We start from the raw sequence: 21665 nt of genomic DNA, 5'->3' as shown, positions 1-21665 counted from the left end.
CATTAAACTGAATAGCAGGTACTCAGGTGTTTATCTCACACCTGAAGTGTTCGTTTTATGAATGAATAAACTACATCCTAATATTAAAATGGGTAAAATGAGGATGTTAGAGATCATTTATTCCCATATATTAATAAAGCTGTTCTTTTAAAGGTCTTTCCAAAAAAAATAATAATAAAGGTCTTTCCAATAAATAAATAAATAAATAAATAAATAATCTTTCCACTTCAAGCCCAAGTGATTTTAGTGGAAAATTCCTCTAAATATTAAAGGAAGAAATAACACTGATCTACCCATACTCATGAAATAGAGAAAGACGGATCACCTACAAACTTTTTTTTTTTTTTAAAGGAAGTCTAGTTCCTTTTTTTTTTTTTTTTAATTATTTATGATAGTCACAGAGAGAGAGAGAGAGGCAGAGACACAGGCAGAGGGAGAAGCAGGCTCCATGCACCGGGAGCCTGACGTGGGATTCGATCCCGGGTCTCTAGGATCGCGCCCTGGGCCAAAGGCAGGAGCTAAACTGCTGCGCCACCCAGGGATCCCTACAAACTTTTTTTAGGAAGTTAACATAACCTTGGTACCAAACCTGTACAACATTATATTATAGCAAAAGAAAAGTATAGGCTGGGGCAGCCCAGGTGGCTCAGTGGTTTAGCACCGCCTTCAGCTCAGGGCGTGATCCTGGAGACCCGGGATCGAGTCCCACAACAGGCTCCCTGCATGGAGCCTGCTTCTCCCTCTGCCTGTGTCTCTGCCTATCTCTCTCTCTCTCTCTCTCTCTTATGGATAAATAAAATCTTAAAAAAAGAGAAAAGTATAGGCCAATATTCTAATGAACATGGATGTGAAAATTCTGAAGAGAATGTCAGCAAATTACATCTAGTGATATAAGGAAAGAATTGTACATCATGACTAAATGGGGCAGGAACACAAAGTTAACGTTTTACAATCAATTCATGCACTCATGGTCTCAGAATAAAGGAGAAAAAACATATAGTAACTCAAACATTTGATAAAATTCTGAATCCATTCATGGTAAAAACTAAACAAAATAAGAAGAGAAGGGAGCATTCTAAGTCTCATGAAGCATATCTACAACCCAAACAAAACACCAAAGCACAAACCAACAAAGCTCACATTATACTTAATGATTTGCCCCTGAAGTTAGGAACAAGACAAGGTGATCATTATTTAACAATCTATTCAACATTTTATTGATGTTGCCAGCCGGTGTGTTATCAAAGAATAAAGCTACTCACCCCAAACTATACAATGTTGCTGGCAGAAATTAAAGGATATGAATATCAAATCATTTTTGTACACCTGAAACTCATGCAATATATCAATTATATCTCAATAAAAAATTGAAAACTTACTTTAAAAGCTCCCACACTTAAAACAGTGTGATACTGGCACAAGGAAAGACAGCAGACTGATGGAAGGAAACAGAAATTTCAGAAATAGATTACATATTATAGTCATTTGATTAATGACAAAGGTACCAGGTACATTTCAGTGAGTAAAAGGTGGTATTTTCAATAAATGAGCTGTAGCAAGTGGATATCAGTATGGAGGGGGAATCCTGGACCTCCCTATTTCACACTATATGCAAAAATTAATTTGAACTGGGTCACAGACCTAGATGCAAAAGGTAGAACCCTACAGCTTCTAGAGTAGTTGTCCTTAAAATGTAGTCCCCAGAACCCGGGGGCTCTCTGAGACCCTTTTAGGGAGTCTGTGAAGTCAAAGTAATTTTTTTGATATCACTAAGATGTGACACGCCATAACCGTATTGGCATTTGCACTGATGGTGCAAAAGCAATGGTGTGTGAAAACACTGGTGCTTTAGCACATATCAAGGCAGTGGCATCACTACTGTGCTATTAGCCATTGTATTCCTTAAAAAATTTTTTTGAATATAGTTAACACATGATGTTATATTAGTTTCAGTTATAGAACATGATGATTCAACTTCTTTTTACGTTAAGCTATGCTCGCCACAAGTGTAGCTTCCAGCTGTCACCATACAACCCTGTTACAGTATCATTGACTCTATTCCCTCTGCTGTACCTTCCACCCCCGTGACTTGTTCATCCCATAACTGGAAGTTTGTCTCCCACTCCCCTTCACCCACTTTGCCCACCCCCACCCCCCTCTTCTCTGCCAATCATCCATTTGCTCCCCTTAGTTATAGATCAGATTTTGCTTTTTGTTTGTTTATTCATTTGTTTTGTTTTAGATTCCACATGAGTGAAATTATATGGTATTCGTCTTTCGTTGTCTGACTTATTTCACTTAGCATAATGCCCTCTATGCCCATCTATGTTGTCACAAATGTCACAGCCTCATCCTTTTTATGGCTGTGTAAAGTTCCAGTGTGTGTGTGTGTGTGTGTGTGTGTGTGTGTGTGCATCAATCGTATCTTCCTTATCCATTTGTCTGTCAATGGACAGATCTCTTCTATATCTTGGCTATTGTAAATAATGCTGCAATAAACATGAGGGTGCAAATATCTTTTTGAATTAGTTCGGGCACTCTTTATTGAAGAGACTCTTTTCCCTTTCATATATTCTTGTCTCCTTTGTCATAGATTAATTGACCATATAAGTGTAGGCTTATTTCTGGGCTCCCTGTTCTGTTCCACTGATCTATGTGTCTATTTTTGTGCCAGTACCATACAGTTTTGATCACTACAGCTTTGTAGTGTTTCTTGAAATCTGGAATTGCGGTATCTCCAGCTTTGCTCTTTTTCTTTGTTCTTCTTTTTCAAGATTGTTTGGGCTGTTCAGGATTTTTTGCAGTTCCATATAAATATTTGTATTTGTTTTGGTTCTGTGAAAAATACTGTTGGTATTTTGATAAGAGATTATATTGAGTATTGTACTTTAAATTTTTTATTTATTTGAGAGAGAACATGAGCAGCGAGCAGGAGCATAGGGAGAGATTGGAGCAGGCTCAATGTGGGGCTTGATGCCAGGACCCTGGGATCATGACCTGAGCCAAAGGCAGATGCTTAACTGACTAAGCCACCCAGGCACCTCTTAAATTGTTGTACTTTTAAGCATCATAAACTCACAGTAAAAAAAGAAAAAAAAAAAAAAAAGAAGGCCACTTTCACTTTAGAATGTCCTTGATCAAGTAATACAGATTAGTAATTTTGTTAAGTCTTGGCTCTTAAGTACAATTCCTTTAATATTCTTTTTAAACATTGCATTAATACTTAGTATTCTGTAAGCACATGGAAAGCAAACGTATTGCACTTCTGCTGCAAACTAAAGTTTGTTGTAGGAAAAAGTACTAGTCTTTGGATTATGGAGTGAAATAGTGGCTTTCTAGTGGATGGAATACTAGTTTTAGCTAAAAGAATTATTGAAATCTATAGTTATTCAGACCTTGGTTTCTGGCAGACATTTTTTCAAAAATGAATGAAATGAGCTCATCACTATATCTAGTACTATGAGCTTGAAAATTTTCCATTAAGACCTTTCTGTTAAAACCATTGATGGTATCAATGAATATATATGTTTTATTAATAATTATATAATTAATGTGCAAATGTTTGGAAGATTTGTACAATTCAGTGAACCAAGGTTTTCAAAACGACCAAAGCATGCTGTTTAAAGATCCATCCAAATTGCAACTAGAAAAAAAACAAAAAACAAAAAACAAGTTGCAACTAGACCGGGATGCTTGGGTAGCTCAGCAGTTGGGCACCTGCCTTCAGCCAAGGGAGTGATTCTGGAGTCCCGGGATCAAGTCCCACATTGGGCTCCCTGCATGGAGCCTGCTTCTTTCTCTGCTTGTGTCTCTGCCTCTCTCACTGTGTCTCTTATGAGTAAATAAATAAAATTTAAAAACAAACAAACAAACAAATTGCAACTAGACCAAGGGATTTTAATGTTACAAAACATGGCAAGTTTACCGGTGGTAGTTTTAAATTACATTAAATAATTAAATTATTAGTTTTAAATTAGTTGCAACTAATCTTAGGGAAACTACCAATTGTTGAGCTTTGGTAGAGTATTAAGGAAGAATATCTGTAATTACTTGGAAAGGCTGCTCCCTTTTTATTTTTTATTTTTCCCCCTTTTCCAACTACATATTTCTGTGAGGCTAGATTCTCTTCCCATGCTTCAAGCAACACACATACTGCAGCACAGTGAAGGCAGAAAGTGATATGAGAATCCAGCTATCTTCTAGTAAGCCAGACATAAGATAGATTTACAGAAATGTACAACATTGCCATTCTTCTCACAACTATTTTTTGTTTTGGAAGATGTAGTTATTTTTCATAAAATATGTTCTTTGTGTTCTTTTGTTCTGTAATGCGCTTATTGTTATCTTTAAATGACTTGATAAATGTTTGTAAATTTCCCATTTTTATTTCTAACATGGTAAATATTAATGGTAATATCAATGACTATAACTCATAAAACCTCTTTGGGATCCTCAATAATTCTTGAGAGTGTACATAGGTCCTGAGACCACAAAATTTGGGAACTAATGTTTTAGGAGGAACCTTAGAAAATATGGTCTGGCCATATCCATAAAAAAGTTGTTGGATGAGACTTCATTAAAAGTGAGATTTTCTCTTCAGCAAATCACACACTGGCAAAGATTATATATATCAAAAATAAAAATACTCATAAGCCGATTTTAGAAATCAGCAAAGAACGAGAAAGAATCATTCACATAAATGGCCCAGAGGTTTATGAAAAGGTGCTCAACATCAGAAGTCACCAGGGAAATGTGAAATAAAATAAAATGAGATACTATTACTCTCTCACATAGAAGAACTAAAAATGAAAGAGCTGACAAATGCAAATGTTGGCAGAAATATGGAATAATTGGAACTCTCATATTGTGCTGGTGCGAGTATATTGGTGTGACCACCTTGGAAAATTGTTGGCAGTATCCTTTAAAACTAAAAATTTACCAGGGGTCCCTAGCTGGCTCAGTTGGTAGAGTGTGTGACTCTTGATCTCAGGGTGGGGAGTTTGAGCTCCATGTTGGGTGTAGAGATTACTTAAAAAAATAAATAAACTTTAAAAAATCCACTAAAGACTTACCTACCCTATGATTCAGCAATTCCATAGTGTACCCTGTATGTAGCCTGGAAGAAATGTTTGTATAAGTTCACAAAAGACATGTATAAGAATATTCACAGAAGCTTTTTTTACAGTAACCAAAAATTGGGAATGACCCAAACATACGTCAATAGGAGAATGGATAAATGAAATATCATATATTCACAAAGAGAAGATATTGATACATATGGATGAATCTCACAAGTTCTATTGAATGAAAGAAGCCACACAAAAAGGAGTATACACTGCATAATTCCACGTATGTGAAGCTCAAGAACAGGCTATACAGCAAAAAGCCAGAACAGTGGTTATCCCAGGGGCAAGGATTTCACTTGAATTAGGCACTAGGATGTGGGGAAAAGTTTGTATCTCTGGGTGGGTGCTGGTTACACTACTGGATATGTGTGTGTGCAGGTGCACATACCTGCGTTCCTTAATATATTTTATATGTGCCTAAATAAAAAGGTCAAGAAAAAACTATCTATGGAAGTCCGAATTGATGTTGGTTTTCTCTTGATAAATTTCTTGAACTGGTAAATTCTATTTTTTTTTTTAAGATTTTATTTATTCATGAGAGACAGAGAGGAGAGAGAGAGAGAGAGATTGGCAGAGACACAGGCAGAGGGAGAAGCAGGCCCCATGGAGGGAGCCCGACATGGGACTCGATCCCAGGTCTCCAGGATCAGGCCCTGGACTGAAGGCGGCGCCAAACTGCTGAGCCACCCGGGCTGCCCTTGAACTGGTAAATTCTAAACGCTATTTTACTGTCATTCTTTAGGAAAAGCAAAAGCAATGGCAGGATTTTGTATCTGGCTCTGTTACCGGGCTGCATGACTTTGGGCAAGCATGGTCATCTTTGCCTCGTAGTTTATTTGTTGGAACATTATCCATCCTACCTCACAGGGTTTGTATCAAATAAGGGACAAATAAGGGTTTGATATTTGGAAGTGTTTTCACACAGTTGCAAAGGAATATTCGAATGTAAAGTGGTAATTATGTTCCATGACCTTCCTCATTTCCACCCACCCTACCCAGGACACTGAAATGCAGGGAACGCTAGAATCCGGTCTTGTTCAATGTCAGCAGCCCCTTTGACCTCTTCTTTCCATGAGACATGAAGGAAATAATGCTAATTTGCTGCCTACACAAATTCAGAAGTTCTGGTAGGTTGGTTCACTGGTATCAATGTGCCACCAGTGTTCACACGATCAAGTGAACTGCAGATTTGGGGGAAGAAAATGAAAATCCAACTTTTTAAACTACGTTTGTGCTGGACAGGTCTGGTTTTGTTTTTGTACATTGCTTAATCATATTCAGATCTGTGGTTTGGAAAGTGGCTGAAGCCAAATTGCAGTGGTGGGGAACTTACTGTTTCAGGGAAGCTTTCTGGGAACTCATGATTCAATTAGGTTAAATCCTTTTTTTTTTTTTTTTTAACGTTGCTGAGTGGCAAATGTGCAAAGTCACATTAAATACAAATAATATATATATGAAAGGAGACAACTTATTATAGGTTATATCACTGCTTCAAACCAAGTCATGTTCTTTTTCTGTCTTAATTCAGGACACATTTAGAAGCATTTACCACTATTATCACTGTACTTCCAAGGAGAATTCTGATGCCCCAGTTCAAGGTAGGCTGGTTCCTCTGCCTCAGTTTGGCAAGATGAAACCACTCCGCTATGGGAGGTGAGAGCTGGGCCCGGTCACTGCGTATGAAGATGGTTGAGCCACTGACAGGAGCAGTAGATTTCGCCTGAATCTGATCTATTGTGCTGGCATAGATTCGTCTGAGAGGCAGCTGTGGAGCACTTTCTGACTTGAATGTTTTCTAGGAAATAAAGACCTACTACGTTCTTATGCTTTTGCTTCATTGTTAACTTTGTTTCTGAACCAGCAGGCTTCCGGTGGACACCTGACACCCTATGGTACGTGTATTTTAATTTCAAATGGATCTTTGGGCCTGTAGCCCTTTGCCAAGTACAATCATTGAATTTATAAAACAGACTTTGGTTTTTAACTTTACAAGCTCAGAGATGGAAGCAGCAGTGGTCCCATGAGTCCATCTGTTCTAGTTGTAGAGAGCCAAAGGGATCCAAAGCCCCGATTTTATCGGTTGGCTTTCCTAAAAAGCACAGTAGGTTTCATTGTTATTCAGGCTTACATAACAGACACACATCTTCTGAATTTTGCTGGAACCTTCTCTGTTTTGTTAATAAATTCAATAGTTACATAATTCTAGGCTACGTGGTTTGCATCTATAATCCACACATAAATGAGAGTTGAACCTTCCATATGACACAATCCATCTTCTCTCTCTCTGGTCTCTTTACCTAAGCTACTCGTTTCGGACTGTTAGCCAGGTTCCTGCACCATCCACTTCATCTAGTGAACGGTGACTTAAGTGTCAGTTTTCCATCTGGCAAATGTAGTAACAGTGTCCACTTCTTGTGGGGTGGGGGTGGGGGGTTCAAGATTAAATACGGTAATACATATAACACTCTTGACAGGATGCTATGATGACAAAGTTTGCTGTTTTAACGATCAGTTCCCCTGACTCTAATGTTCTAAGGATAGAGGTGGGAAGACAGTTTCCAACAGCAAGACCCCATTAAAAGGGCATATGGATAAGCTCAGTCTCTTGCTCATCCTCTAGCAAGAATGGGTTGTTGTGGTTCCTCAGAATTAGGGAGTTGGAGCAATTTTTGTTTCTTCAAGAATGGACTGAGATGATCCCCACCCCAGCTCTCTCTCTTTTCCTGGATCTCTGTTCTCCACTAGCATTGACATTGGACTTTCATTTTTCTTTTTCTTTTTTTTTTTAATTTTTATTTATTTATGATAGTCACAGAGAGAGAGAGAGAGAGGCAGAGACACAGGCAGAGCGAGAAGCAGGCTCCATGCACCGGGAGCCAGACGTGGGATTCGATCCCGGGTCTCCAGGATCGCGCCCTGGGCCAAAGGCAGGCGCTAAACCGCTGCGCCACCCAGGGATCCCGACTTTCATTTTTCTTATGAAAAATTGGAGGTGGTCAGTTCCAGGTCTCTCCCTATTTTTCTGACTTTTCTCCTTTCATCTGAGGAAGATACATGATTCTCCTCTTCCGGGCATGACAGGGCAGGCTGTGAGAGTCCAAAAGGTCATGGGATTCCCTCTTAGTCCAAATATGACATTCTAAAATACTGCCCAATTTTATAGCCTCAGCTAAGTGAACCCCAGGACCTCTTCATTTGGCTTTCAGTCTGCCTGGAAACAAGCAAACAACATCAAACCCACAAGGGCACCACATCAAAGCTTATCCCTCCCACTTGAGCCTAGTCTCTCTTTCTTACAGGGTCCTCACCAAAACGACATTCTGGTAGGCTCTATCCATCATGTGAGCCACCAACGCCATTGCCACTTGAACTCTCTCTCCCCTCTAGTTTACTCTTTCCCCTTCGTTATTCAAAGAAGCAGCTATCTTTCCCTCTGCATCTCAATCAAGTCTTGATTTACCCTCTTATTTAAAGCCACTTTCCACATTTATAGCTTTTAGGGATGGTGCAGGCCTGCATCTCATCTGTTGCCTTCCACTTCCATTTTCAGAGAACACTACTGCTTGAACCTGGCCTTTAACTGGATCTCAATTGGGTCTTCCAGGTTTACACATCTTATTCCTGCCTCATCTCAGTTTCCCTTCTCTGTAGTGCTCCACTCACCTACTTGTTACGTTGTTCTAGAACTCAGAAAGTCAGTTTGGAATTCTCAGACATCTTTGGTGCAGTATTGTCAATAAGCCTCTTCCTTCAAAGTTACCCATCCCTGAAGATAGCACCCACCTCTCTGATGCTGAGCAGGGTCCCCTCTAATTATTTTATTTCTTTGTGTAGTAGGATTGGGAACCATACAGGGAGAAAGCCTGCACCTCCCTGAGGGCATCTCATCTCTTCTGGGGACCCAGAAAATATTCTTTCCAGGAATTTGATTGCAGGGGAGATGCTATGTTGTATCAGCAGCAAGTTTCGGGCCTCACAGCTGGTGATAAAAATTGCTGATACCTATTTGGACTTTTTTCTGCTTTGCATCTAATGGCAAGATTCTCAGAAGGCCACTCTCTTGTTGGAGCTCTTTGCCCACTTATAATTGACAAATTGTAATGATGTACTTCGTGTCTATCTTTCCCTTTGGACCACCGATCCTGTGATGGAAGAGACTGCGTGTTTTGCCCACTGTTGCATCCAGCTCCTCACATATTTCTTGATTGACTATTAGCTGAAGCAGTATTTTGGATTCTCTTTAAGCGGACAGAGAAGAGGTGAGGAAGAAGAGGTTAAAAGAGAAATGGATCCCCTGAAAAGAAGGTTACTTTATCTGGTATCCTATGTTGAGAGAAGCAGAGACAACCTCAGGTCCGAATTTGTCCTCTTCCCTGAAGGGGCCTGCCTATGACTGGGTACTACTGAGCCTTATGAAAGACTCAGATAGGCAACATAAAAAAAAAAAATCATAAAATGCAAGTCAACATTTTTTCTGTGATGGCCCCCTAAAATTGAGGGCTTTTGAGATATTTTGGGTAACCTTCGGTTTAAATGATTTAGAGTCCTAATTCATGAAGAATATGGGAAGATAGGGCAGACGAGGGTCCCAGGAGCTAGCTATAGTGGGATTGGGTGTCAGACTTCTCTTGTCCTGACTTGAAAATCTTTCACTGTTTAAATCTCTTATTTTCTAAATCAAAACTATAATGCGGGGGCACCTGGGTGGCTCAGTGGTGGAGCGTCTGCCTTTGCCTCGGGTCATGATCCTGGGGTCCTGGGATGGAGTCCCACATCTGGCTTCTCCCAGGGAGCCTGCTTCTCCCTTTGCCTATGTCTCTGTGTCTCTCATGAATAAATAAGTAAAATCTTAAAAACAAAACAAAACTATAATGCTGTACAAGAGATAAAACACCTAGACTGTATTTAGCCCTTGACTGAGATGTGATATGACTTCAAGGCTATTCTATGTTAAAATATGGCAGCTAATTATTTTTCATCTCCAGTGAAATGGGAAAATCTGAGATGACAGAACCTTTAAGGTGATGAAAAGGATGGAGGAGAAAGCCAACAATTTTTTTTTAAATTTGAAGTTCAGGGGAAATTACGAAGTCTCCTACTCTAGGGGTATTTAGGAAGAGGGTAGAGCCCGTTTCCCTGAGATTGTGAGAAAAACAAAGGGCAATTCTATGTGAACAGTGGCAACCACTTAGTCTTTTTTGTGTTTCAATAAGAACAGCAAGACCACACTTGTAGGAAAACTCTAAAAATCTGCCTTTGGAGTTCACAGAGTGAACAAGTCTCTTCTTACAGAGGAGTCCCATCCAAGCCAAACTATTCCTCTGGCCTTTTAGAAACTCATGGAGAAGGCTGGTCTGTGAGTCCTGTGAAGCTTATTTGAATTAATGTGTGTTAAGTCCTACGATTTAGCAGGCACTCTATCTCACTGGCGATGGTGCTCTAATGCTAAGGGGACAGGAAAACCTAGTCACACAATATATCTTGTCTCCGTCAAACAGCATTAAAAACCACCACACAGAGCCTACCATAAACTGGACGGAATCATGCTAAGTGAGGGTTTTACATCGCTTCAGGCAGAGGCAGATCCTAGCTTCCTCATAATGCTTTTCCTGAGTTTGACCAGTGATATTGGTCATTTCAAAACCTGGGTGACCTTCCCCTGCTTCTTTCTGGGGCCAGTTACGTTTCCCACAGGCCGAAGCCCATCTTCATGCAGGGCTTTCCCTACAGAACATCTGGTTATGGGGCAGGAGGTGGAGGGAGCTGGTGGGGAACATCTGCACATGGCATTCCCTGAACCACAGCAGTAACAGCTACTCCACAAAGGAGAACATCCAGGTTTTCTTTAAGATTTCCAGGGCAGAGATGGCGGTAATGAGGTGTGACCCACTTAGCTGGATTTTCCACTTGGCTGTAGTTTTGGTAGTGATCTCTCTCTCTCTCTCTCCCTCCTTCTCTTTTTAAAAAAGATTTTATTTATTCATGAGAGACACAGAGAGAGAGAGAGAGGCAGAGACACAGGCAGAGGGAGAAGCAGGCTCCATGCAGGGAGCCCGATGTGGGACTCGATCCCAGGACCCTGGGATCCCGACCTGAGCCAAAGGCAGATGCTCAATGACTGAGCCACCCAGGTGCCCCCAGTAGCGATTTGTCCTCCGGGTTGGAGTAGGAGCCTTAAGAGCCAGAGGCAGTGACAGGCAGGGTAAAGGGCCAGGGCCTAGACGGTTCCTCTGAAGGTGAAGAGGTCCCCCAACCCCTTCTGGGCTTCCTGGCACTGATGGCAGGAAAGGAGCAGTGGGGTTCATTGGCCAGGCCCTAGAGGAGAGTGGCCAGCCCCATGGAGACACCTGCTCTTGCCCTGCCACCCCACGGGGCTCAAGGGGGGTGCAGAGGGGACAGTCTCCTCCTGCCCGCCACATCGCCACCTGTGTCACCCCCACAGAGCCGGCGTGGTAGGAGAGGATCAGAGACTTCCAGCGACTTGCCCCGGGTCACACAGTGAGCACGTGAACATATTTGGACTAAAATCAGACTCCGGAATCTTTCTCAGACTCCACGGTTCCTTCTACAAATAATGTTTATCTTGGTGTCTCCCTTGCGCCCAAGTTTTCCAAAGATCTCCCAGAATGAGAAACATTTGGACGTTCGTTTAGGTCCCTGACACATGCATTTCGTGACCCCGGTGGAACATTCTGGTGGCTGCTCAGGGCTCTGAAGGGGGCAGCTGCCACTTCCTTGGCCCTGGGAGCTGGCCTGGCGATGGCCTTGAGGGGACAGTCCCCTCCCCACGGGGACTCTGGCTTTCCACTGGCTTCTCCTGCTGCTAAAAGAAGCCCGGGCTGATGCTGAGCCTGGCGGCCCCAGGCGGGCCTGCCTCTGCGGCACTGGTCACCGGTCACCTGTCTCTGTGCGCAGCCTTGCTCCCGGGCTGCCAGGCCTGCCGCTGCCCCCGCTGGCCTGCCCTCCTTCCCTCTGGGCCTGCCCTGCCAGCAGCCTCTTCCAGGGGCTCTTTGCTCCCGTTACCCTCTTGCTGAACTTGGCTTTCAGAGTTCCCTTCCCTTCCCTTCCCTTCCTTCCCTTCCCTTCCCTTCCCTTCCCTTCCCTTCCCTTCCCTTCCCTTCCCTTCCCTTCCCTTCCCTTCCCTTCCCTTCCCTTCCCTTCCCTTCCCTTTAAAGAGCAAAGTCCATGAGCCCAGGCAAAAGTTGCGTGGGCCCTGTGCCACCTGTGGACGAGGGGCCATTCTGCTGCGCAAGGGTCTGGTCCCCCACCCCGGTCCCCCAGCATTCGTGTCAACCCCACGGATGCAGTCGGGTGACTTCCTCATGTCCCCCGGCCGTGACCTTGGCACCGTAGGAAGGACTAGCAGCAGGCACATCTACAAGTGACAGCTCTAGGAGCAGCCTTGCTCTGGGGTTTTAGTCCTGCGGCTGAGAAGAGAACTGACCACGATGCGTGAGTGCACAGCACAGTACAGACGTGCTGGGAAAATTCAAGAACACCGCAGCCCGTTTTAGAGCCCCCTGTCCATTCCCAAGGACACATTTCCCAAATAAGCTACTGAACGGGTAACGCATCTCACAATTTATTCACTTTGGACCACAGGGCCACTTGAACAGACTTTGTCCATATTTTCTTAGGGTATCTTTCTTTCTTTCTTTTTTATATTTGAAACCAGCAGTGCATTAAAAATAAAAGAATAAGGTCAAATAAACCATAGTTAAATAGATTTGAAATTGTTTTAGGTGTTAGACTAACACAACCATTTAATAGGTGGCCTTCAGATGGCCTATGGAAGCCAACAGTTTTTGAGGAATAAAGAATAACAGAAAGCCAAATATAAATTTGGGGGCGTTTAAGAAAAAAGCCAAACCATGAAAAGCTTCATTAAAAGCATCTCTGTGGGGAAAAAAAAAAAAAAAAGCATCTCTGTGTTTTTAAACTTTTCAAACTTCCAAAACTGTGATTTTGAGCATTATGCAAATATTTTAGAGACAGAAGAATAATTTTTTTAAAGGATGCTCAATCCATTTCTCTAATGAATGATCAGGAAAGCAGAGGTGACAGGTGACTTCAGTTTCACAGGCAAGTATATGTGCGTACACATTCGTAGGTCTATTTTCTGATTACATCTTACTCCAGGTAATAAGGGTGCTTGGTTGAAATGGGGCTGTTTAGGGGAGAGTGAAGTGGGACGTGGAGCTTTGCAACACCCTCCTGGGGAGAGAATGAGAATCAGGTGCAACCTGATAATCCTCAACCGTCCTGCTCTTTGCAACTGGAGGATGCGTAAAATGTTCATATGGAGAGTTACTTCTAGAGAATTTGCAGGGAGAAAATCTGGAGCCCCTGATCTGCATAGAGTGACAGGTAGGAGGCTTGGTGGGTGGTAGAGGGCCCCCCAGTGCAGTGCTGCTGGTTAGGGCAATTACTTCTTCCCCACAGGTGATGTGGGCACAGAATTGAGCTCTTGACATTGGAGGCAGAAGGAAGCGATTTCGCCTTTGCTGGATTTGCCCCAGGAGCTGACGTCCTGAGGGGGAGGTCTGTTTGCTTGATGCTGATGTCACCAGTGTCTTAGGCCCGTTGGTCATCTCCCTCCTCCAGCTGCTAGAAGAGTTTTTCCTGTTTCCCCCTCAGCCTCGGAGCTGGTGGGGTGACAGCCTTCCCAAGAAAGCAGAGCCTGAGATGTGGGGTCAGCACACAGTGAGATGAAGACACTAAGAAGTAGGTAAGCACCCAAGCCTTGGTCCCAGAGACAGTTACCTGTTAGGACAAGTGTCCTAACAGAGAGAGCCCAATCCTGAGCCCTTCTAATGGGGTCAGGAACCTAGGGGGCGGGGACACATCCGGCATTCCTTCCAAGGAGGTGACTAGCTGGTCCTACTAAACCCGGATGGGTAGGGTGCTGGGTTCAGCCGTCCACCAGACTCTGAGCAATCTCCGTCATCCCTGGACCTCGGAGAAGTGAGCTGGTGCTCTGGGATGTCTAGAGCAGCAGATGTTGTGGGGCGCAGGGGTCGCCCACCTGGTGTCTGGGCAGGAGATCTGGGCTGCTGGCCTCTTTGGGCCTGGAGGCAGCTGGACAAAGAGTGTAGCGTCGCTCTGCCCTTGCTGGCAAATCTCAGGTGAGGGTGGGTGGGTGGGGGTCCCAAGACAGCAAGTTGACGTTGATGCAGCTTTTGTCCACATCTAGCTCAGGGCTGCAAATGGAAGGGGGGGTTTCTCTCGACTCTTCAGGGCTTGCTCTGTCCATACCCGCGGGTTCCCCTCTGCCTCGCTTTCTGCAGGCTTGAATCTCCCTCCAGCCCCACTCCTCCCTGGTGAATGCACGCAGAGTTGACTTGACAGAGGCAAGTGGAGCGTTTGGCAGTGGTGACTTTGCTGCAGCCCCCGTATTTTCATGAAACAGCACCAAGATTGATTGCTCCCTCTCCCTCTCTGAATGCTGGAGGCTCAGAAGACAGGGATCTGGTCTCTCCGGACCACATCCAGGTCATCATCCAGGGTTAACAAAACCTGGAATGAGAGGGGCAGAGGCTGAAGGGAATGCACAGTCACGGCCACAGTCAGCCCCTACTTTCTTTCTGACGCTCACACAGGCTGACCCGACAAGCGCCCTTACTTGCCTTCCTATCCCCTCCGGCTCTCTGCAGCGCGGCGCTCTGTACAGGCAATTAAGCTCACACAGCTCATTTATTAATCAATTCAGATGTTTATCAAGGGTCTATATGTGCTATTCTAAATACCAGAGATATAGTCTGGAACACAAGAGACAAAACTCCCTACCCTTCTGGAACTCTTACATTGAGAGGCAGCTTCAGACATGAAGCAAATATGTGAGAACAATGTAGCAGGTTAGTGACACATGCTAAGTACCTATAGCATGTCAGTGGGGTGTGCTAAGTACAGTGTCCTAGATCATAATATGTAATAAAAGCAGTGATGAAAATTAAACTGCGGGGGGAGCATAGGAAGTATGAAGGGGGAAGGAAAAAAAAAAAAAGAAAAGTGCTGATAGGGTGGCCAGTGAGGTCATTACTTAAAAAGGGACATTGGGCTCAAGATCCAGAGGGAAGGAAGTTTGTTGCATAGAGTATTGCTGTACGAGAAGTGCACACCCCCTCCTCAATTATTAGTTCCCTCTACCGCCACTCTCTTCGCGTGGAAACTTTCACTCTTTTGTGGTCTCTGTCTCTCAAAAGAAATTGTTTATCAAAAATAAAAGTGAGGAGGCACGAGGTTTATGGGGCTTGTTGAACTTCCCCAGCTGGCCACCAGGGGGCAGCCCCGCTCCACTCCGGTGGTTGCGCGGCGGCAGCGCGGAATCCGAGTCCCAGGCACCGCAGACTTCGGAAAAATCTAAATGAGGCTGAAAGGATGCCAGTGAGGGGATCATCCAAGGTTGTTGGGCTATGGATGTATAGCTCCTGAAAAAGGTGTCTGGGCCTCAAGAAATGGAGGGATCACAGGAGAGGTCTGGGACAGACTAGTTAGAAGCAGCAGAGGCCTGGCTGCTCTCCGGGGTGCTCTAGGAATTTGTAAAATATTTGTAAGATATTCAGTGAGACTGGAAGAGGAGGAGGAATGTGAGTGCCGCACGAGAGGGAATAATAAAATATTACTGAAATTTGAGTGCATGCTGAAAGGGACTCCTGGGGCGATTCAGGGCATGGGAGTTCTAATAACCAATTCAGTCCAGGCGTTGTGCCATTTAAGAAAGGTCATTTTGTCACTCTGTCCTAAAATATTAGAGTAAAAGGGAAATGAAAATAAATATCTAACAGAAGGGGATGCCTGGGTGGCTCAGCGGTGGAGCGTCTGCCTTTGGCTCAGGTTGTGACCCCAGGGTCCTGGGATCCAGGCCCACATCGGGCTCCCTGCATGGAGCCTGCTTCTCCCTCTGCCTGTGTCTCTGCGTCTCCCTGTGTGTCTCTCATGAATAAATAAATAAAATCTTTAAAAAAAGAAATAAAGAAAGAAAACCTTAAAAAAAAGATATGACTGAAGGACACAATGTAAAATAAAATCTGTATATTGAATTACAATGAGGAATTGGAAAGGGAAATTGGAAAGAAATACAAGGGTAAGGAAGAGGGGGAGAGAGAAAAAAGTATGGGATGTGAAGAGAAGAAATGAACAAAGAGGTATTTATAAACTCACCAAGAATGAGAAAAACAGGGCAGTGGCCGAGAGGAAGTGCCAGACGTCATGGTCATCAAAGAAATCCAGCAGGATACACTCCCGGTTCTTCTCCCGGGACTCTGCTGGGGTTCCCTGGAGGAAGGTGAGGCAGGAGGTGGGTGAGCCTTCCCACTGTTCAACTGTTTAGAGGGCTGAACATCCAGGAAAGCTACCCAAATGCTATAGGATGCCCTGCTCCAAAAATGAGCTTCCAAGAAAACATGAGTCCACACAAAAACTTGTACACCATGGTCCCAGTGGCATCCTTCACAAGAGCCAAAGAGTGGAAATGATCCAAAGGTCCATCAATCATGACAGATGAAAAGTGCTGCATGCACACAACGGAGTACTATTCAGCAGTAAAAAGTAATGCGTACTGATACGTGCTACCACCTGGGTGGATGCGTAAGCCAGACTCAAAGGCCACAGATTGCATGAATCCGTGTACATGAAACGTCCAGAACAGGCAGGTCTCTAGCGGCAGAGTAGATCAGTGGCTGCCTATGGCTAAGGTGTTAGGGAGAAATGGGGAGCGACGGCTAATGGGCATTCCTTCCAGGGAGATGCAAATGTTCTAGAATTATGGTCATGAAAAAAATAAAAAATAAAAATGAGATTGTGGAGATGGAGGGCCGAGCTTCCTCTCCGCTGGGTGTGTCCCTGATTTCCTAGGCCTCAGCCCTCTGCTCTATGCCCTGGATTTCTAAGCACCAGCAGCTGGGTATTTGTTTAGGGCCGGGGATTAGGAGAAGATACACTCATTTAACCTGTTTGCACACGTTAAACACCCGCTGGGAAGAGGATCGTGGTACAGCGTGAGGATCACATGACATACAAGGAAGATCAGGTCAAAAAGGCAAGTGGGAGGGAGACACTGTTTGGAAAGGAAACGGCCCTCTTACCTCCCAGGTGCTGAGATTCTGGAAGAAGAAGTACAGGGCGGCGGCCCACATCACAGCAGTGGCCACGATGCAGAAGAGCGGGATGGGCAGGAGCTTCTCGGAGCTGCGAAGCTGTGGGGGGAAGCGGGTGCTGCCAAGCTGCTGGCACGGCAGCTGGAGGCCCCAGGGTTGCACCCCCTCTTACCTTCATGATGATGTAAAAGGCCAGATAGAGCAGCAGGTTACAGATGAAGATCCCCAGCATGTAGGAAGCAAAGTCCCTGGGCCGATAGATCAGTCCAAAGAGGGCGCTGAACATAAGGAGGAATTACTTGCAGCCATAAAGGGGGCACTGGTAACCTTCTTGGCTTTTTCACCCTCCCCACTCCATTTTGGGAAGGAGGGGAATTAAAAAAAAACTTAAACATAAGTAAATTACTACACCTCCTTCAGCCCTTGCATTTTTGATGATTATAGGGTTCCCAGAAGTAGATGCACCACAACCCGCTTTCCCCTCTAGTGGAAATAAAGCTTTCTTTCCCTTTGCCTTGCAGCTTTCCATTATCATAAAGAACACTGCGATGAATAAATGAATACCTGCAGACATTATGCTTTCCTTTTCTTTCCTTTTTTTTTTTTGGCATTTAAGATTAATTCATTAGACTAGATTACTAGAAATAGAATTATCTCCGATAATTGGCTTGACAACACATTATCACATTTTTGCTAGCCGTCTGTGGTTTTTAAACGGAGTCTATTTTGGTTGGGGCTTAGCATTAGCATTTAGCATGTTCCAAATTTCCGTTCAGTTACAATAAAACTCTTTATCACACAGCCCTTCCTATGTCCTTGTTTTGGAAAGCTTAGTTTTGGTAAAGAGATACACGCACAAACACACACACATAATTGGATTTGTATCCTCTCCATTCTGATTCACTAATTTGTTTCCGATTTCTAATCTTGGATCACTGTGTTTCTGTTTTAGAATATGTTAGATTATTTGGTTAGGCTAGTTTAGACTACCCGATAAGGTAGCTACATGTGGCCGTTTAAATTTAACGAAAATTAAATAAATTTGAAAATTCAGTTCCTCAGTCACACTGGCCACATTTCAAATGTTCAGTGACCGGGATCCCTGGGTGGCGCAGCGGTTTGGTGCCTGCCTTTGGTCCAGGGCGCGATCCTGGAGACCCGGGATCGAATCCCACATCGGGCTCCCGGTGCATGGAGCCTGCTTCTCCCTCTGCCTATGTCTCTGCCTCTCTCTCTCTGATGACTATCATAAATAAATTAAAAAAAAGCAAATGTTCAGTGACCATACTTGGCTAATAGCTATCGCATGGGACAACGCAGTGTAGAACATTTACATCATTCCAGAAAGTTCTGTTGGATAATACTGGACTAGTCACTGCCTCTCCTTCCTTCCATTAATCTTCTTTTGCAGAGACCTTTAGAAATTTTGTGTAAGTAGGCAAATAATTTCAGAATAAAACCCTGTTAACTTCATTCCAATTTTAAGTCGAAATTTATGCATTGAGAACTAATATCCTTACAGTAGTTAACCTTCCCACCCAGGGGACAGCATCTCTCTTCCTTCACTTAAATTTTCCTTTATGTCTCCTAATAAGGTAATTACATTTTCTGCAGAAAGAGTCCTCCTGTCTCTCAAAATTTATTCCTATTTGATGTGTAAAGCTGTTACTGATGAACTCTCTTTTTGTTCCCTTTGTATTCCAACCAACTTTGTTCTATACAACATAGGAAATTTCCTCCTCCCAGAATTTGAATTCTTTAACATATCAAAAACCCTTGTATACTTTTTAGCATTTGCCACGTTTGGTTTATCATTCTCTCTCTCATTCTGTATGTGTCTGTGTACTGACATATAGATATATACATCTCTCTATATATGTACAGACACACACACACCATTCCTCTTCATGACCGTATGAGTGTGATTCCTTTTATTTTTATTTATTTTTAAAAAATATTTTATTTATTTATTCATGAGAGAGACACACACAGAGAGAGAGGCAGAGACACAGGCAGAAGGAGAAACAGGCTCCATGCAGGGAGCCCCATGTGGGCTCGATCCCGGTTCTCCAGAATCACACCCTGGGCTGAAGGCAGGCACTAAACCACTGAGCCACCCAGGGATTCCTGATTCCTTTTAAAATAACATTCAAGATTCATATTAAATCACTCCATGTCTTATAATGTCCACAGAAAACTGAGGATGGAGGAACAGAGAGGAAGGCAACCTTCCACCTGGTCATGACAGTGCTGGTGTGTCATCACAGCTCATTCATCCCTGTAGGCCTTGGTGCCATTCATGCTGTCTTGTGAGCGGATTGTGTGTTTGGTTTTGGTTACACGAGAGGCAGGGACAAGCCAGGTGATTGTGAGCACTGGGGACATGGTGATCGGTTGCTCCTTACCAAGCAGTTGTCTAACCCTTTTCCCCTACCAGCACCCAGCACCCTGTCTTACAGTCACAGGATGGTGGGCTCTGCCCTAAGAGAGTAGCACCACAGGCCACCACCAAGAATCACCCACCTCGACATATCCCTACATAAAGGCGGGGTCCTTCACAGCTGTGGACCTTAGCCGGAGGTAATCCCTGGGTGATAACATTATGGGAAGATCTTTCCAGAAGCATGTGTCCCAAAGAAGCTTCGAATTCTCATGACCAGATTCTGGTTTCCTCTGAAGGTGTGCCTCTTTTCCATTCCTTTCATGTCATAAATGGGGCAGGAGTAGGGAGTCATCTTTCTATCAAAGGTCACTGACCTTTTTGGCACATCAGCTAAGAACCACTAATAAAAGCGATTAAACTTATTGATATTTTTGAGGGATTAATAAAATGTCCCATTCACATTTTAAAGTTGAGAAGAGGTTGCATAAAATAGTTACAGGTAGCAAAATAGATGTCTGCTGTACTGTTTTGTTTTGAAGCCATTTGGGAAAAAAAGGCCAAGGTGATAATGACGGGAAAGAGGAAAAAGAAGGATATTGATGTGGCAGGAAGATTGAGACCTACGGGGAAAGAAATAAATAGGAAAGAGACTTGTACACACACACACACACACACACACACACACACACACACACACAAACACAGAGTAAGAATGGGAAATGTCCCCTGGGTAGCCTTTATGGAGAGTTCTACAAGAAATTAAAACTATGCTTCATTTGTGCATCTACTGGCCTAATCCCTATCATCTGTCTACGAGTCTATCCACATAGATAACACATTTGATGTTGGTCTTGTTGAGCAGCTGAACTCAATACCTCAGTGTGTTGAACTCAGTGCTTTAAGAGAGTCCACTGTTGGTACACAGGCTTCCTAGTGTATTCTTTGCAGGAGGAAAAATACCTTTCTTTCAAGTCCTAGGGCAAGCGCAGTCCTCCACTCTCCTTAGTTTCAGATTTCTTTATAAAAATGACAGCCAAGGGAAACCAAGTCACAGTGTTACAGACATCAACAAAGAGAAAGACATGTCTTCTCCTAAGACTACTTACAAGGACCAGTTAACCAGATTTCCCACGATGAGCAACACCATCCTGTCCTGGTGAGAAAACATCAAATGAAAGGCTGCGCGTACCACTTTTCTTTTCACCTACCATAGGGGAGGCATCAATTACAGGAAAACAACTGTCTGGTGGAAGAGTTTCCTTGGTTCTAAGAGAGTAGTCAGTGCTCACAGTCAGACACTAATCCCCTACGAGAACAAATGGCAAGACCTATTCAGTCTGAGGACCATGAACAGACATGGGTTTATTAAAGAAAATGTGAATAAAGTAGGACTTGTAGTATTTCCCTACAGGCACCGGGACCCACGTCCTGGTGAGTAGGTTGGTGGTGCGTGCAGGTGACTTGGGAGGTAAAAGCATCTGCTGCGGGGGTTCCCCTGCAAAGTGCTACTCCGTGGGCCATGAGGCAGCTCTTGGGACTCAGCTGTGAGGTGCTGGTTTCCTACCATTACTCTGGCTCCAAGGAAGCCCTGCAACTCCCAGGCTCCCAGTTTCTAAACAGCCTCAAAACAAAAGATATTGGTAGTGGGGAAAATAGGAAAGGTCCATCTCAAAGGAAAATTCCTCTGCTGGAGATTAATTCACAATCTGGTCCTGCACCTTCGTGTACCACTTAAAACTCTTAGGTGGTATCTGATGACACTTTAATTTGCATGGTCTCGTTGACTATCTAAAAGTGGTGATTCTCTTTATGGGTGATCCATCCGGTTTGGAGGAAATACTTTCGTTTAAAAAAATTAATTCATCTCTTAGAAAGGCTAAGACGTTGACACCATCAAATATCAGTGAGGATGTGAAACAACAGGAACTCTCATTCATTGCTGGTGGGAATGCAAAATGGTACAGCCACTTTGGTAGATAGTTTGACTGTTTGTTTGAAAACTATACTTATAAAAAAAAAAAGAAAACTATACTTATGCAATACGATCTGGAAACTGCACTT

At 43.6% G+C, this 21665-nt stretch overlaps 1 protein-coding gene and 1 long non-coding RNA gene across 3 annotated transcripts in view; one reads left to right on the top strand and one right to left on the bottom strand.

Annotated features, from left to right (window-relative positions):
• The first annotated feature begins 5850 nt into the window (after window positions 1-5850).
• Window positions 5851-6950, top strand: LOC112678235 (uncharacterized). The gene is made up of 2 exons (XR_003147474.3): window positions 5851-6253; window positions 6655-6950. It is a non-coding gene; the product is annotated as an uncharacterized LOC112678235 (long non-coding RNA).
• A 5742-nt stretch (window positions 6951-12692) lies between these two features.
• The window catches only part of SIDT1 (SID1 transmembrane family member 1), a 95430-nt gene continuing 86457 nt past the window's right edge, over window positions 12693-21665 (bottom strand). For both annotated transcript variants that reach the window (XM_025477403.3, XM_025477411.3), the window contains 5 exons: window positions 20711-20757; window positions 17394-17499; window positions 17210-17320; window positions 16287-16400; window positions 12693-14642 (listed from right to left, as the gene is read on the bottom strand). In XM_025477403.3, coding sequence (XP_025333188.1) covers window positions 14580-14642; window positions 16287-16400; window positions 17210-17320; window positions 17394-17499; window positions 20711-20757 — 441 coding nt within the window. In that variant the 3' untranslated portion in view covers window positions 12693-14579. The remainder of the gene's footprint in view (window positions 14643-16286; window positions 16401-17209; window positions 17321-17393; window positions 17500-20710; window positions 20758-21665) is intronic.

Source organism: Canis lupus, chromosome 33 (assembly GCF_003254725.2).
Source record: "Canis lupus dingo isolate Sandy chromosome 33, ASM325472v2, whole genome shotgun sequence".
Classification (NCBI taxonomy): domain Eukaryota; kingdom Metazoa; phylum Chordata; class Mammalia; order Carnivora; family Canidae; genus Canis; species Canis lupus.
The sequence above is the reverse complement of the archived record's forward strand: the minus strand, read 5'-3'. Positions and strand labels throughout refer to the sequence as shown.